At 37.0% G+C, this 19,581-nt stretch overlaps 1 protein-coding gene across 3 annotated transcripts in view; it reads left to right on the forward strand.

Annotated features, from left to right (window-relative positions):
• The window catches only part of LOC110450064 (flocculation protein FLO11-like), a 52,156-nt gene that overhangs the window by 12,904 nt on the left and 19,671 nt on the right, over positions 1-19,581 (forward strand). For 2 of the 3 annotated variants that reach the window (XM_021497303.1, XM_021497304.1), the window contains exons 2-6: positions 11,473-14,937; positions 15,396-15,583; positions 16,560-16,731; positions 17,563-17,795; positions 18,755-18,972. In XM_021497303.1, the coding sequence (XP_021352978.1) occupies positions 11,473-14,937; positions 15,396-15,583; positions 16,560-16,731; positions 17,563-17,795; positions 18,755-18,972 (4,276 nt within the window). The remainder of the gene's footprint in view (positions 1-11,472; positions 14,938-15,395; positions 15,584-16,559; positions 16,732-17,562; positions 17,796-18,754; positions 18,973-19,581) is intronic. The other variant, XM_021497305.1, reaches the window with a different exon arrangement.

Below are 19,581 nucleotides of genomic sequence, written 5' to 3' on the forward strand. Positions count from 1 at the left end.
GGGGGGGGGAGACTGCCAATAACACACATTTTGTTATCTCATTGGAATTCGGAAAATTGCATATGGATCTTCATAAATATGAAAGTGTAAATTATCGATCATAGACATTTTTCCTATCAGAAAAGCATGATGTGTATACAGTAGTCATTTATAGATAATTGAGCTTGCTCTTTATTCATTGTAATATCCAAAATGGCAGACAATTTCCAACATGGCGGACAATATCCTATATTGCGAAGTTGTCTTACACACGCATCATCTTACACAGAGATAACCGCCGACTGGTCCGATAATATAAAGGTCACGTAAGAAATAAAACGTGATGGGTAGTAAGTTATTTATCAACAAAAACGTAGCAGCACCCGAACGGGGAAGATCTCGCGGTATCCTCGACATCAAAGTCCAAAGAGTGAAAACGAGAGATCAAAGTGATAGAAATAGTATAAATAAGTGAACGAGTCCGATGTACATCTGGAAAAATCGATGAAAGTGTTTTTTAAAGAAAATACATAAATGGCTTAATTCAGTTTATACATTTGTTTTCGTTGCCAAGTGAAAATAATGAGAACATGTTAAAAAGCGAGTGTTAGAGTATTTATAGATTACCAAAATGTTTTTTCAGGGTTTGTTGTGAAAACAATTTTCTCATTGCGAGCACGTGGATAAAATGGAGGGGCCAACGCAGGTGGACTCGAGATTTATCCATGCAAGTGGGAGCGATGAAAAGATTGTTTGAACGACAAACCCTGAAAACATTGAGTGATAAATTGCTTATCCTTTATACACTGCTACGTAATATATTTGTTCATTCATAAAAACTCAACTAAGTACCATATCTCCCTAATGACTTCTAGGCTTGACAAACGTAAACAAATAGAAGATTTGGGCGGAGAAATACAATGAACCTTAAAACCACGAAAGATATTTTAAAAATAATAGTAGCGTCATTGGTTTCTCCATACGCACATTTAGGATCAAAATGACGTTTGTACCCTAACAATAGTTTTTCATAATCTAAAAATGACTTTGTTTATGGCGGATTATTTTCTTACGCGGATCATTTTTGTGTGTATACTATTTCCGGATCAGGACCTCATCATGGCGCGAGCTAGCGTTCTTTTCTGAGAAAATATATTCCTAAATAGGAAAATTCATTTCAAGTTGTTCTCAAGTCATTCACAACTTCTTCTTGAGTATTATCACACTAACAACCACTGACAACCACTGACAACCACTAACAACCACTGCCAACCACTGACAAGGACTTTATCATGAAACCGGTTCGGGTAGGTTGTATAAAATATTATATAGATGATAAATATACTTATCTCGGTGTATTTTCTTTCATATTTGTTGTATTTCGTATTTCTTTACCAATATTGACATCAAAAGCTGTTTTAATCAAGGTCAAGCAGGTAGTGGTATTTAACCATTGATCAGATTATAAAAAGAAGAATGCCAAAAATTCCAGTTCTAGGCGTGTAACAACCTATGTAGCGAAAAAGTCCGGGCTTACACATCTTTTTCGACAAAAAGAAAACAAAAAAAACGCAACATAGACTACATGATATAAAATATTAAAAGGCAAATTATTTGAAAAATAATAGGGGAAAATGATATTTTCTTGCTTTAAAACGGCCATTGAAACAGGCGCCAGAATACGGGAGAACGCGTCTCAGGCGTTCAAGAAAACAAAATTTTCCTGGGGGAGACCCCCGCTACCCCCACCGATAGGAAGGGAGAAGACCCCCCCCCCCCCCCCTCCTCGCGCTGCGCGCAGCGGGGTTATGCCTTTGGCAGCACATTTGATCATTGGGGTAACACATTGAAAACCCGTTTGTTACGCCCCTGTAAATTGACATGTACCCACTGTAACTTTTTTCTTCTGCACAATTTAGAATAAGGCCGGATTTAGCCCTTTGCGAATCAACTCCTTTCTGGGTTTTCTACGTTTTAGGAGTAACTTCTATTCTACCTACAGGAGACCCGGGAGAGATTAACACTACCTCATCGGTCACGTGACCGTGTTTCTATCACAACCATCTTCTCATCAAAGGAAATCTTTAACATGGTAACCGGATAAATTTCCGGTCATCTTTTTATGGTAGGTTCTGACTGTGTGTAAAGTGGACGCAGTGTAAGATACCCGTCCAAACAAAGCTATTATATACCACTCAGTGTGATTACGCTGGAGGGGTCCACACAAGGGTTATCTCCCCATGTTTGTCCGTTTAAATTCGATTGTGCAAAATATTGCTAGTTTAACAAGTAAGTTCAAATAAGATTTCTCCCACATATCTTAAAAGGTATACAAAAGTTTACTTTCACTTTATATCAGATTATGGTTTTTAAAAAGACGTACACAAACACAACTATTTCTGAAATTCAACAAATCAGTAAAATTACCGATCGCGATATTTTTTTTTCTTTATTTGGACAAACCGCTACCTAGTCCCGATATAGGCCGAGGTGTTACGAATTGGTCTAAAGCAAAGCTATCAAGGATACTCTCGTAACTATTTGTATGCGTTACATAATTAAGCAGAGTTTCCGCTCGGTACAGTAGGGGACGAGTGCTATAGGAATGCTGTCCCCTTTTCTGATATGGGATGATACCTTAATTCTGGTAAGGCCCTATCCAGTTTTATCGGGATGCATTTGCGCGTGCAAACATTCGGTGCCGGTGGTCTGGTCCAGACTAGACATGACGTACGACTGTATAGAGAAACGTGATTTTTATGTTTAAACAAGTAACAGCAGTTTATCAATGAGTCACTAGCAAATACAAAAAGACTATGTACACCCGCTCACCGCATCAACGCACGTGATAGTGTCTATATTTAAAAATAAATATCTATCTGAACGTAGCTGAGATAAATTGATCACTGATATATTGATCGAAACTTAACGATTCATTAATACAATGAAGTATACTTCATAGTACAGCTATACCAAACGATGGGCAACAAATCAACGGTGCAATTTGTATAGATCACAGGTGAAATTGATATATTCAAATTGTTCAAATAATAACCGGTCGTGTGAAAGCCTATTTAATTACAAGTAATCTATTTTATACATTCATTTTAACCTTGCTATACTTATGAAGTACATCCTGTGAACCCAATGGGATTAAACAAATTTGTTGTATTTGATATTGTGTCAGAATACGTAGGCTATTTCTGGTATATTTTATATCGAAAATTATTTTACATGTGGATGTCAGATAAGACAGGATGTCAGAAAACTCGGGGCTTACATTAGACAAGTTTTACAGTACATGCATGTATTAATGTACATGTATATTATATGGAACCTTGTACATTGTACCACACGCGCGATTCATATACTTTAATAGGTCATCATTTCAGTGTTTCATGCTCATTTGTAATCATAAAGCTATTTGAAGACAATTAGATATCATATTCAAATGAAAATATTTGACTCAATTGTATCCCAAATTCATGCTTCTAGTAAGTCAACTCTCCTCAGCTCTGTTTGTCATATGAATATACAAGAAGCGTTTCAGGATATTTATTATCTTTTCTGCATTCAACATATGTCAATATAATGTGCATTGGGTACAGTATGATTTCTCTCTTGATGATTTAGATAATATTGGAAGAGTAATGTTCTTCTTTCCCGACTACAAGACATTGTTTGCATAACTGCTGATCTCTGGATATACCAGTTCAAGTTCATGGTCACGGAACTCGGCGGCTGTTGATGGTCTGTAATATCCTCTGCATTGTCACATTTGGGGACTTAATCTAGAGAAACCTACCGTATTGTTATTTTTGTGCCCTCTGATCACCATCTTCGAAATCCTTGGTCTCCGCTCTCGAGTAATGTCGTTTGTGACCTGATATCAAAAACGGGACTCTTTCATAGGTATGTGTACCGAATGTAGAAACCCTTTGATTCCGAAATGACTGATCACGTGATATTGAAGAGTAGGAATTGATCTGTTGGATCCATTTCTGTTGCACCCATTGTCTCCATGTCACAGTAAGGTAGCATTCACACTTCAGTCTCCATGTATGGCCTTAAGTTACCATGTCACAGAAAGGAAAGATACACCCGTAATTCACATTGTCATAGTGAGGAATTATACACCCTCAAGTCTCCATGTCACAGTAAGGTAGTATACATCCTCAAGTCTCCATGTCACAGTAAGGTAGCATACATCCTTAAGTCTTCATGTCACATTAAGGTAGTATACACCCTTAAGTCTCCATGTCACATTAAGGTAGTATACACCCTTAAGTCTCCATGTCACAGTAAGGTAGTATACACCCTTAAGTCTCCATGTTACATTAAGGTAGTATACACCCTTAAGTCTCAATGTCACATTAGGGTAGTATACACCCTTAAGTCTCCATGTCTCAGTAAGGTAGTATACACCCTAAGTTTCCATGTCATAGTGAGGAATTTGGTTAAGTTTGGTTTTATTTTGTTTAACGTCCTATTAACAGCTAAGGTAATATAAAGTCGTGTCTAAGTGTGTGTTGTGTATGCATGCATGCGTGTATGTGTGCCGGAGACAGGGTATGTTGGTGCAGTTGCCTTCTTGTGATAGTGCGGATCTGATGCCGATTTTATAGTGCTATCTCACTGAAACACCATGCCGAAGACACCCTGCACAGTACCCGTCCGGTCACATTGTTCTGACAACGGGTGAACCAGTTGTTGTCATTACCCATAATGCTGAACGGTAAGCAGGGAATAACAACTACAATTTTAAAAGCCTTTGGTATGTCCCGGCCTGAGGACAGAACCCATTGCCTTTCTCATCTGGGCGAACGCTCAACATTAAAGCCATAGGCAAGATATTGCCAAGCAAAACGCTAGGAAATAAAAGGTAGTTAGAAGTAGAAAGAAAGAAAAAGATTCCAAATGTTGAATGGTTGCAGCAGATTTATTTTGTAGAGTAGAGGGCACAAAAGCAAATCCCCAATTCTGCAGGGGTTCCCTCCTTAGTCGCCTCTTACGATATTCGTATCTCGATTCCCAACCTGTAAGAGTGTCATAGTGAGGAATTATACACCCTAAGTTTCCACGTCACAGCGAGGAAGTATATACCTACACCCTTAAGTTTCCATGTTGCAGTAAGGTAGGGTACAGTCTCAAGTCTCCATGTCACAGTAAGGTAGGGTACAGTCTCAAGTATCCATGTCACAGTAAGGTAAGGTACAGTCTCAAGCCTCCATGTCACAGTAAGGTAGGGTACAGTCTCAAGTCTCCATGTCACCATGTCACCGTAATATATAGTATATAAACTTAAGTCTCCATGTTACAGTAAGGTAGTTTGCAACCTTACATCTCCACGATACAATTAGGTAGTGTACACGCTTCAGCAAACCTTACTTGTCAAATATTGAAAACATTATATACATAATCTCAAAATCATGTTTATCATAAAACATGACCGAGTTTTAAACGTGGAACTTCACCGATTAAATAAGTATGAACGAACATTTCGATACATCAAAAACGTCTGTATGAAATGAGGTTAATTAAATGTTTAGACAATCCTGGTCACGTAACTCTTCGAACCGTCTCTTGTGGTATTTACGAAATATTTTGCTTTTAACATAATTGACAATGACAAGATGATCTGTTAAAAAACACTTACAAAAGACATGTATGTGCGTGTGGGCTGTAGCGTTTTTGGAAAATGTTTATTGAAATCAACATATCATTTCAGGGTACGCATTAAAAACAAATGTAAGCATTGTCATTGTCATTATAACCGGTTTTTTCCTTAATAAATATACCTGATAAACGAGATAACTAAAATCACAATCCCAAACAAAATTGGGTAACCTAGTCATTGGGTAAGAGTATGTATAGAGATCGGAATGATTCTGGTATATTGATTAATTGATTTAAACTCTTTTCTCTGAATTTACACACTATTAAACAGTTATAGTGAATTACATGTGGTTACAGTATTGTGTTATTCTGATCCCGTCTCTCAAATCAATCTATAATAATTTGTTAAACTATCAAGACGAATATCTGTAATTAATTTCGGCAAAACTTGCATCAATTTTTGTTTCATATTTCCACAACCTCCAGCAAATCCGGTGATTCTTTTTGAAATTGAATGTCAGTGGCGTCTTTGACTTTAAAATATAATTAGAAGGTAATAAGAGCCAACGGCTGCTGGAAAAGTCATATTTTACTCACTGACCAGGGCACAACAATTATGAATGTTTAAGCAAAATAAGCCCTTGATTTGTTTTTATCGCTCTATGATTTTTTTGAGTTGAAAAAGAAATGAATTGGAAATCAGTTATTGAAAACAAACGTTAAATTACATAGAACATACTGTAAAATAATACTTACGGCACGTCACTGTTAATGTAAAAAAGATATATCTGCATCATTCACAATCTGTTGGCAAAAAGTACCAAAAACAAAAATAGAAGACGTTCATGTGAATAATTTATGTACTTCCAATAACTGAATGTAACAGTCGTATATTTTTTAATTGGGAGATGGTATCCTGATCTATTTCCCTCGATACGTAAACATATATGTACCACAACACTGCCAACAAATTAAATCCTGCACGTATACCTAATTAGATAGTTCTGGCTCAGGTAACCTTCTACATAGAATTAAATCATGCACGTATACCTAATTTGATAGTCTCGACCCAGGCAACCTTCTACATAGGATTAAATAATGCACGTGTATCTAGTTTGGTAGTCCCGACACTGGTAACATTGTGCAGTGACGACTTTCGTGTACTACGCGTACGGTGGATAAGTTTGTGCTAGAAAGCGGTAAGGTCAAATCGCTTTATAAGATAGCCATTTATGCCTTTTAAAGAACGACGTTAAATGATAAATCACAGGTATAACTTTGCGGTGTTTTCATGTAAATATTCAACTTTAATCGGTTTCCCAATTCAGGACTTTTTTTGGCAAAATAGATTCTATGAAATTTCCCGGGGTAAAGTAAGCATAAATTGAATTTTTCTCAAATTTGTATCTTGTCCAATGTATACTTAGCATCAATACCCACGAACAAACTCCTAAAGCAAAATCGATACCAAAACAAAGGAAAATTATCATGCTCTCCCACAAAACACCGGATGTAACACTCCGGAAGTGCAAGTGTTAGCTGTACGTATGCGCCACAGGGCAATCTATGAATTGAAGTATTTAAGGCTTCGTCCGTCAATCTAAGAAGAAATCTTTAATTTGAAAGTCACTGGAAACTAATTGATGTTGTAGGAAGAAAGCAATAAAATGGGTACGTACCATTGGTCGGGGTCTAACTAGCGACCACCGACTCTCCAGTCGGGTGCACTAAAGCTGAGATAAACGACAAAACCTGATGTCGAAGCTAGCCTGGTGGCTTTGACACAATGTAACATATACATCCTTTACACCACTCCCCCCGTTCCCAAGTCTTCTCTCCAAAATACTACCATTACCCAGGTTCATAAGTCCTCGCCAAGGGTCCTTCACTTACGAAACAAAGGTTTAGGTAGGTCATTTAAAACAATGTATTTCTATAACTGACGAAGCAACTATTTCATACATCGTACCTAATGATTTTCCCCCATAACAATGGCAGACCCAGAGACCAGACCGGTGAGGGGAGTTCCAAACAAGAAAACTAAACTTAAAACTTAATGTCAAGATTTGAAACAACTTGTTTATATGTGTTCTAATGTCTATGTCTATGCTTGTACCACTGTTTGTTACTATGTTTGGAGAGGGCTTAAATAGGCTATGCCTGCTGCCCAATCCATTTGTCCTTCGACAATAAAATTTATTTATATTTAAATTTGAAACAACCGTTTTCCTAACAACCATGAATAAATCATGTCCATAACCTATGAAACAGAGGTCATTTCCTGACCTCTTAAACCAACTATTTCGTTAGTCATCAACCAGTTTTTCTCATAAATTGCGAATTTTGTTTTTTTGCAAAACTCGTGAATCGAATTATTACCATACCTCATAGAAGGTACTATTCACGACACTTATGTGTTTCCTTCTCTGTTCTATATAACATGTACTTCGATGTATTGTCAAACAAAATTTGAATAAAACAAAGTTTAAACCAAGGAACTGTTCCCTAATTTAAGGAACTTATTATTCCATTGAATTTTTCAGTATTCCATAATTCTTCAATCTTTTCTCTTACATGATAAAAGCAATCAATCTCCATGACTCGCAAACTTTAACATTGTACCAAAACTCATGAAACGATTTATTTTGTAACTTGTAAAACGTTATATGCCACAAGTCATAAAACAAACTCTTCCAATAAGTCATTAAATTACATATTCTCTTAATAACTCACGAAATTGGTTGTTATTATAACTCACGAATTAAATACATTTCCATAAGTTGGGTAAGAAAAGATCCGTCTGACGCATGCACTAAACAATTTCAATCAAAACCTCATATCTCTATTATGATAATTTTAAACCAAATATTTACAAACAAAACATAAATGCATGATTTCCATGTCTCATAAAGCAAATCTCGTCGTACTTACCGGAGTGTATATATTTGTGTCTATTTTGTACTTTACTTTTCCAATATCCATGTCAGTGACTGTTTAAGCGTGCTTTAACCTATAATGTGTTTTATACATATTTGATTAATTTTATTGTTATATTGATTTTCATTTCAGCATTGGACCATTCGTATATAATCGTATTATAAAAATGTACATTGTATGTTATGTTTACAATGAATGTATGCTTAAATTATTTATAACGCACAGCAAGTGCTACTGTGCTTGTAACCATATACTAACATACCTACACGTATACATCACAAATTAGTATATGTGAATGGAAGTATAACAGGGTGCTGGCAACTGCATACAAATAATACGGGTTTATATCCGGGGCCTGTATTCATTTCAACGTACTCATTCTCAAGCATTGTTTCTGTACTCAAACTTGACAAAGAAATTGTTTTTGTAAAGCTATCACTGGAACAAGAAATTGGACTTCAGCACAGAATCTGAGTTTGAGCATGACCACGGTTTCATGAATACGGCTTAGATAACATAGCTCAGATGCCTATTAATAATGAGACGTTTCGCCTGTATATTTAGCTCTTCCGTAGCGACCTACAACGGTAGGTACTGTGGCTGCAACTATAATTACGAAATGAACCCAATTCTGTAAAAAAAAACTCGGTTACTGTGAATAGGTTATTTAAATTCGCAAAATAAAAACGAAAATGGACAACTCTGAATAAAAGTTCGCGATGCAATTTGTAACGCCACGAAGGGTTGTATCAAGTCTTTCCAATTTTGCTGTATTTCGAAAATTACGTTTGTGTCAGAGTACTTGGGACATCATTTCAATCTTTCGGTCTTACGAATTGTGAAGGCGCAGTAAAACATTAGTTTGTTTAACTTTTTGCGTAGACCTTCCAATTTTTAAAATTATTACTTCCTTACTTCAATTTCCAGTGATCTTTTTAGATTCATGATTGCTATTCCCAGCAATATATGGTTTTCAAAGTACCTCCCTTTTGCAATGTATTTGGTTGGATGAAAATGCATCAATCTACCTATACATGTATGGACGCTGTATGGATGCTGCTATAGACGATCTTATCGAATAGCATTGCAACCACTCAGATACCCCTGTCAAATTGTTCACCAAACAAAAAATTATTTCTGCATTGCGCTGGAGTACCGGGAAATACAATATTGGTAAGTACAAGTATATAAACAGATGTATTCAGGGTCAAATGCCGGGTGAATTCATTGGATTTTAAAGTTATTTATTTTTATAAATAGTAACTTAAATTTAGGTTCTCAAATAACAAAAAAGCGACTTCAATTTAGGTTCTCAAATAACAAGTCTGTATGCGGAACAATTAATGTAACTGAAAAAAGATATTTCGTGGTACGTCGTGACCAGCTAGGTAACGGAAATAAGATATCTCGTGGTGCGTCATACAATGTTGGGAATTGCAGCGGAAGATTTAATTAAATTGCTAGCGACAATACACAGTCATGCTATGGCCGAAACGTTTCAGGTTTTATAGAGCATCTGCACTCGACCCATTTACACACACATGTACCGTAATGGGAAACTAACATTTAGACCTACAGAATTATTAACTTTGCACAGCAAGAAAAGAAACACTTGCAACTAAATATTATTATATATCTGAGAAAACCTGTTCTTAATCGAACACCTTGGCAACATGTCTTTTCATTCATTATATTCCGTCTTTGCGTATTGCAGAGTTATTTTCTCTTGGGAGCAGGCATTGATTGTTACGTTATTTGTTTGTGTGAGAAAATTACGTCGTTTTCTTAAAAAATGATGACGTTACTCTCACAAACAAATGACGTAACAATCAATACCTGCTCCTAAGTAGATAACTCTGCAATACGCAAAGACGGAATAGAGATTTTATAATGACATTAATGCAATGGAACCTTGGTGTCTGTCTGGTTAACAAGGAACGTCGATTTAGTACGTATTGGCTTTCAATAGATTACTCAGAGCATGTACCTTATATCCTATTGTTTAATATATGATATTGATGTGTGTTAAAAGATACATGTCTATAACCTCCCATCTTCCCGCCACGAAACGAAGTCTAGTAGCTCGTTCTCATCAATCAATTTTTGAATATGATCAGATTTGCTTTATTTATCGTCAAAATCGTCCCGCTGTACAATGTAAGACAAATCCAAGATATATGGCCATATCGACACATATTACTTGAGGTGATAAATTGATAATTGGAAACATGTGTCGGAAATGATACAAAGCTGTGTTAAATTTTTCTCTTTAGAAACCAGAAACAGCTGTCATCTGTCAGTTGTAGTTTGCAACACGCGTGATAGACAGTGTGTGGCCTCCTCATTTGCTAATTAGAAAGTGTGATGTAGAAATGTATAAACAGTTTGTTGCTGCAATACAGCAATTTTGTAGTTCAAAGAGATCAAACAACCATTGCTCAATCAAATCAGATAAAAGAAAGTCCTCTCTGTAATTTTGTTCCGTATCACCATATTAAAAACAAAAACAGAAAAAAACAAAAGTTTCTAAGTATTGAAACTAAGTGCAACCATTTACTTCTTGTATCTTGGTTTACTAAGAAGTAAGCTGTAGTGTGACGATCTCTTTGGATTTCCTATGTGATACTGTTTATCACTTACTTCTTGCGAACTTTTATTTTTGCGTGAAAGACTCATTAGTAAAGGTTTTAACATTTTTTTTAATGATATTTCGTTAATTGTTTTAAAATACGAAAACGTATTAACGTCACCAATTATATAATATTCCGTAAAATTTAAGATAATTTTCAATGTAAAATGGCTCAATTTTTTATAAAGTGAAAATGTAACGCAAAATATTTACCTCGCAAGAATTAAGTGATGACCAGTATGCTAATTTGAGAGTAATAGAGTAAAACCTGCACCGACTATATCGTGTGTTCCCACATCTTCTCTTCTCAGCCTCCGCAAGTCCTGACCACTCAGCACTAACACTTGGTATAGAGAGTTTAACCCCGACCCCTGTCCTATCGAGTGGCGTGGCTTTAGCGAGTGTGACAGCTTCCCCTCCCGTAGTTGTCGTAGACAGCGGAGGGAGTCAGACACTTGCATCTGTTCTATACACTAGTCATCAAGCCATTTCACCGACTGTATCCAATGGAGGAGGACAGAATTCCATAAGTGACCAAACCTTTTCCTCAACTGAAGCAAACGGAGGAGCAAGGAACTCCATCAGTGACCAAAACGCATACTCAACTACCGCTAATACCGGAAGTAGTATTCACAGTGATAACCAGTTTGTGTCCTCACATGCAGGCCAAGATATAAAAAGTAGTTATACGGGTGAGCGTAGTACAGTATCAACGACTGAGGCAGATTCCACCGCCGATGTGTCAATGGTTTCAGGAAGTGACCACATTGTTCCTGTTGCTCCCTCGGTGTTTGTGTCTACAACTCCAATGGTTTCTGCAGTCGATGCTACAGATAATATACCAGCATCGACAAACCATTTGACGCCGTCATCATCCAACGTCAACGATGTACTCGCATCAGCTGGTTCAACGGTCGCCATTATCAATCCTGCGCCGTCTGCCAGTCAGATAGCTGAAACATCTCTGAATGCAGTGGAGTCGAGTTTTAACAGAGGGTGGTCTAGTACGGTTAGTGTTTCCACCAGGAACGCACTTGCGTCTATGATGGAATCAGTATCATCGGCCACTCATAACACGATTATAAGCTCTACCATCCAAGAAACCCATCTACCAACTCTCGTGTCATCGGCATATATAGATAGCTCCCTTATTCAAAATTTCGCTACTGTCCCCCTGCATACAAGTAAAGATCTGGTGGTCATAACATCGACCCCCATGCTGTTAAGTATTGCATCTAGTCAGACAGTTGTAAATAATTTGACAGACACATCATCTCCCACCTATAACATGGTAAGTTCTTCCCCATTTATCAGTCAAGGAGAAGCATCATCTGAATTATTAGATTCATATTCTGCAATGTTCGATATTACATCAAATTTGGATGGAGTTTCTCTGACTTCATCAGTACCAATAAGTCCAACACAACCCTCGTCAATTGTTCAATCTGACGTACAAACCACAATGCCCATTGTCTTAGACAGTAGTGCACATATGTCTGCCTTGTCAAGTAACGTGTTCTCGCAACATTTGTCAAGTGTTGCGGGCTCTGGCTCAAGCCAGTCAAGCCAGTCAATTATGTCACCTGTTATACCAACGTTGGTGCTTACATCAGAATCAGCAACGGTCAGTTTACCTGTCATGTCAACTATGTCATTTGGTCAGTCGTCCTCTTTGACCCCAACAGATGTTATTTTACCATCGTCGGCTCTCCCAATTATTTCGGCACGGAGCAGTTCTGACAATTTGTCAAGTTTCATATCAAGTGTAGATATTAGTGAAATATCACCGTCAATTATTGCTGACTCAGCATCTTACAGTATGCCTCTACTAGTTTCTCCCACAGTTATGGGAACTTCAACGTTTTTGTATTCTTCGATGTTTGTACCGCCCACTTACGTCACCGATTCGTCTGCATCTTTGTCTGGAACCATTTCATCTATAATGACACCAGTATTGTCCGATCTTCTCTCAGTGTCAGGTAGTGTTGGAGGTAGCGGCCCCATAATGAATTCAACACGAACATTGAACGTTACCGATGTGCTTCCACACATGTCGCCATCGACTATATCGTCACCTTACATGTTATCCTCTTCTGTTAGCCTTAACGTGAGTGCAGTGTTTCCAACGCTTACTATGCTTGCGAGTTCTCCGAGTATGTATCAAACACCAACACTTTCCGTATATCAATCATCTCCCAGTATTAATTTACCTATTATACCGTCAAGAAGCAGTGGATACACGAGCTCAATATTTCCTCCGATTATGTTGTCTTCAAGCATCAACTTCTTTTCCCCGCGACCAGTATCCGACAGTTCTGGAAGCTTGCCATCTATGATCCCACCAATGTCAGCGAGACCTACCGGAAGTGCGTCATCAGTGATCATTAGTGATTTCATTCGATCAGTTTCCCTTGCGTCTGACTATCACATGACATCATCATTGAATATTTCGTTTTATAGCTTGTCTAGTGTGGCACCAAGTACTAACTTCCCGCCTATGCCTTTTTCCTCTACTAATATAACTGGGTCATCATTGACCATTGTAAGCAGTGTGATTCCAAGCTTTACATATAGTACTGACATGTACACTTCTACCGCCTCAACGCCCTTATTAGTGTCGCCAACACCTCACAGCGCAATGATTAATCTGACACGGAGCGTGTCCATACTAACCCCAACTGAACTGCCCCTTGCACCGTCTAACATGAACACTGTGAATGGGACGTTATCTGCAAGTTTCAGTACTAACTCAATATATACTACCATGGCAGTAACAAATGCGTACACTAGGAACATGACTTTGATGACCTCTTCAGCCATTCTTGCAACGTCAGGCGTGAATAGTACTGCTTTATTGCCCACAGCTGTACATCCTACATCCATCACACCGACAACATCAACAATGAACTATACATCAACCTTAGAGGCATCGACATCCTTATCTACGGTGGACAACGCCAGTGTTTTAGCTCCAGGAAGTACGATGAGTTCCATGGTTATACCCGCCAGTACAACTTTTATGTCCTCCATGACGTCAACTACGTCATCACTGATGCAGTCTTCATTAATAGCAACAGTAGTTACTGAACCAACAATATTTAGCAGTATTTCTTCTTCTCAAGAGCCATCATCACCAGCTGTGGTCGTGTCAACTCCCAGTATGACACTGTCATCCAATATGACATCAGCAGCAAATCTTTTGAGTCCTTTGGAAACTGCATCATCAGTTCTGCCAACTCCAAGTGATATGTTTTCATCGAATACTACTACACAGATACACAACACAAGTGCCCCTCTGATGTCATCATCATTGTCAGTGAATGCGACATCAACACATTCAACATCAACACATTCAACGAGTCAGATGTCATCTGCTGTTACGATGCCTACAAGCTCCGACGTCACAACTCCAGCAACTGCAAATGTCACGACGACACCGGCATTGAATGTAACAGTAGCGCCTTCAATTTCTACAATGCCGTCTGCTATTGAGAATGTTACGTCTACACCAGCGTTGAATGTGACAATATCACCTTCAATTACTACGACGCCATCTTCTGTTGAAAATGTTACATCATCAGATAACGTCACCTCCGTGAACGTGACCATGACTATGGCGGTGAATATGACCAGCATGATATCGGGTAACACCACAAATATGATGTCTACGTCAGTGGTCCCTGTGACGACAACACCTGCTCCCACCACAACATCTACCACCACGGAACCCCCCACGACCACCAGCTCATTCATAGCCACCTTTTGGACTGTAACAGGTAAGTGTGTTGAAGTAAATGTTTTCTCGCGGTAGGTGTTCAACTTTCATTGTCTTACGACCTATTTTCGTGGCAGTTGTTCAGCTACGTTAACCATTTTCACGTGTATGTTTTCCTGTGTAGGTGTTTAACTACCAATTTCAAGTGTACAAACTAGTGAAATGCTTATTCTATCAATAAACAATGTAACAATATAATTGAAACGTTTAACAAGCAAGGATATTTCGTGTTACCTACCTTGGTATCTTTTATTTTAAATCCATGTGTTATTTTATGGTATCTTGTAGACGTTTCTCTCTCTTCTACGTTCGAAGGGAAGCAACTCAAATATATTATATTTAAATCTGTTCTTATTTTAGTATACCGCATTTTGATACCATGAAATTCGCTAATTTGAGAAAAAAACTTTCTCAACAATAAACAACAAATGTTTACACAATTCTACTCTCTTACTTTAGATATACAGGTCCCTGTGTCTGTAAACGTGAGTGGTGATGATTTTGTAAACAAGATGGAATTTGGACTTGCTAACCTGTACGTCACAGCTTACACAAGGAAACGGGACATAGACGCTAGCTCCTTCGACAGCCGGAAAAAGAGAAAGAGGAGGCGGCGTACTGCTACTGTCGATGACATCATGGTGACTGTAAGTGTTAATAATGCTAGTTTATTATACAGTTTAGCATAATGCAAAATGAACTTGAGACAGAGAAACCGTGATCAAGTGTTTTCGCGGTGTTTGAGCACATAGTAATAACGAAACTGTAGATTCAGCACTGGTAATATTTATATATTGTTTTTATATCAACACCAGATTATTCTTCTGTTGAAAGGGAAGGAACATGGAATGTTGATATGTGTATTTCTACTAAAGAAACACTACAGACCTAACAATCTCCGAACTGCTCATTCAACACTTTTGAAATGGTTTCAATATCAACGCAATAATCAACGTTTAAACAATTCTGGAAAAGTGGAAATTTTATCATTTTTATGGATAATGGAATATTTTTGCGCTTTGACTTTGTCAACTGATTGCAGTATAGAAATTATCGTGTTGGCAATGATTCTGAAATAAATATATTCTATATATATATAACCTATAAGTGTATATTCTATATATATATAACCTATAAGTGCATATTCTATATATATAACACCTATAAGTGGATATTCTATATATATATATAACCTATAAGTGCATATTCTATATATATAACACCTATAAGTGCATATTCTATATATCTATCATCTATACTTACATATTCTATATATCTATCATCTATACTTACATATTTCCGTATATATAGTTTTGCGGTGATTCACTCTCCAAAATGCGAAAACACCGAATTTCTTATTACACAATGTGTGGTATTGAGTAACTTTTCTTACGAAAATTTCTATAAATAAATACCCATGTCACATCTGAAGAACGCCACTAGGCATTGATCTGATACATGCTTGTTACTACATACTTACGAATGGTAAGGCCTATGCACTCGTTCTATTTTCATCAATGGGTATTTTCCTTCATTCCCAAGTGAGGTCATTCGTTGTTAAAATCTAACATTAGCTCAGATGTTTTTCTCTTCAATCAGATGTGTCATTCATATTTTGAACAGATGCAGGACGTTAAACGTGATCCAGCTGGCCCAGAGACGGTGTCAATGATGTATACTGTAGAAAAGGCAGAGTTGCCTGTTCCATCGGCAGTCAACGCGGAAACAATCAACTTGGTCAGTGATCAAGAAATGGCCATCGAACTACGATACGTAGTTACAAAGAAAGCAAAACGTAAGTTAAAAACATCATTTACTTAAGTAATGAATGTTTTAGCAAATGTTGTTATGATCCTATAACACACATTGTTATTGATGACAAGCTTAATAAAGCCCGGCAATGCTTTATGTAAGTTTGTCAGCAAAAGAAATGTGTGTTATAGGACCATAACAATATTTGCTAAAATATTCATTACTTTTATTTACATTTTCATTGAGTAGTTATGCTTTATTTAGTTATTTTGATTTTTTTTTTAACAGCAATTTAAGTTTTGACAACAATGAAATTGATGACGTCACAATAGAGATTGATGACGTTACAATAGCAAATGTTGTTCTCAATGCATTACAATGGAAGGATGCAGAGCAAATGTAAATACATATTTAAGATGTAACCTGAATATGCCCATGTGTTATCCAGAATCTTCCTATTAACATAGGTGTCACTTTATCATTGGAACATCATCATCATCATCATCATCATCTCATTGGAAATTATGCCATTCACGTTTGTGACAAGGAGGTTGATGTTTTTGATTATTTTCATTACCTTAGTTCTCGCTATGAGGACATGACATTATTTGACCACGATTTATATGGCGGTTGTCTTAATTAATGAAAAGACACACTTTCGGAATACATGGTCTTGTTCTCATTTTACCATTTTCAAAGTTCTTATTGTAAATTTTTCCTTGTTTATATTTTGCCCCAGTAGTTTTATCGTTTTCAGGTTTAATTAGAGTTTGTTGACACTTCGATATTGTTATGTTGTGTCATCAATAACAGTATTTGCGGGTATGAATTGCAATATCAGTTTGTTCTGTTAGTGTAATAAGAACTTTTACAGCGTTGAACTGGGTCGAGCCGGTAACGACGACGACGACTACAGTAGCAACGACTGCAGTCCCTACAGATAATACTCAGACCTGGATCATCGCTGTCGTCGCCGGCGGTGTCGTCATTCTTGTCGTCATCGCCATCGTCGGACTGTGCATCGCTTTGAAGAAATCAAAGAAGTCTGGTGTAGAAGAGGAAGCCGAACCAAGATTGATGAACCTGAAAAACGCCCCACTGGATGATGTAAGAAATAGAAAAGAGAGAAACAGAAACAACAAAATGACACCAGAGTTAAATTGCAAGCATACTTAGGTTATTCTAGAATAGTATCCGTCACAAATTATAACCTGATGTGCAGACGGTAATTGTGTCACCAGTTTCTGTCGATTATTTTTTGTTATAGAAGTGAGTGTCTAAAATTAACCAAATTAATATTATTAACCTCATTTACACTTAAATGTATTATTCGTGTATTTATTCTTTGATAATTTTATCCTGCATAAAAAAAAGTAATCATGTGTCTTTTTAGTACTCTAGTTATAACAGAGGGATTGTTTGCCCATATATCGCGACTTAACATTGGTCAATCAGAGGGTATCATGCAAGTTAATAGGTCTTTGCTCTCTCTTGAAGATGTAAAAATAATGATTTTTCGGAAAATGAATTCGTGTTTGATGCACAAAAAAGTATGTGATGTCATCTTGAGTTGTCCCCCTTCTACCGAGTTGCATTGTAAGAAACTAAATTGTTGAGTAAGGGACTGTATGTATTGAGCAGTATTAAATAGATATATTTTAGGTTTAATTTGAAAATGTTGTATATATATATATGTCCAACTACATTATATTAACTATTCAACATTACACGATATCCCTTCTTCAAGTGAATTGCATGAACAATCATCATAATTATTATCCTTTCAGTCTCAATATTTACATAATTAATAATGAACTTTACAAAAGAAATAACTTCAAATGTATCATGTATATCAAACGCTGTGATATGAAGTTGAATAATGCGTTCCTGTTGAAGGAGAAACACTTTAACTGTAATCGAAATCGATCTGAGCGGTTGCACTATAAGGAGGAGGTGTTCACTCCAGGCGGTGTTCTGACCCTACTGGTGATAACTAATCGATAAGCAGCTTTATATGATAAAGCTTTGAAGCCACATTTACATGTTAGACTTACCCTCACTTGTAGGAAGAGGAAGATATTAGAAGCAGCGGACGTAGTAACTCAAAGTACTCCAGCATGACAGACAAAGGAAGTGCTTCCAACCTGAAGGTCCAGTCGCCAAAGAAACAGTCGTATGAGGTTACTTCAGACACGAGGAGTAAGGAGGAGGATGAACACCTCTACGCCGAGGTCAAAAAAACAAAAAAACCGGATCTGGCCTCAAGGATTGGTCGCTCTCAAGGGTAGGATTGTATATTTACTAGTTACTGTTGTCTTTCTCTTTTGTTGTTTCAGTCTATTGTTTTTGTCTGGCTTTTCGTTTAAGTATTTATATTGTGAAACTTCTCCATATCGAGAGCAGTTATACCTATACCGTTGTTATTATGTAGATGATCACAATGGTTTTAAGTATGTTGTCTTTTATAACTAATTACGTTTAAGGATCCCCGTACGACTGCCGAAAAATGAAGTATTGGAAACTGTTTTTTTCCGGCAATACAATAGCCTTGATAAATCATTTGTGAAAAAACCCTTTTCATAAACGCTGAAAGTAATGGCTTAAATTATTTGACATCTTATACATTCCGGCAACCATACATGCAATGTGCATTCTGATTTATATTTTGATTAAAAATATTTCTAAAACCTTAGCTGAAATTACATCTTTTCCTTTTTCTGTCTGTCTCTTCTCCGTTCCGTCAATATTTTAATTGTTACAAGTTGTTTGTACCCTATATAGTGTTCATGAACTTGCAAGGCAGTGTCAGCCGTTTTTGTAGCACATATACTCTATGTATTATGTAGGTATGGCTTTATGTGGGTATATTAAAATATTAAGATATACCAGGAAG

This window comes from Mizuhopecten yessoensis, unplaced genomic scaffold (genome assembly GCF_002113885.1).
Source record: "Mizuhopecten yessoensis strain PY_sf001 unplaced genomic scaffold, ASM211388v2 scaffold4947, whole genome shotgun sequence".
NCBI classification, from domain to species: domain Eukaryota; kingdom Metazoa; phylum Mollusca; class Bivalvia; order Pectinida; family Pectinidae; genus Mizuhopecten; species Mizuhopecten yessoensis.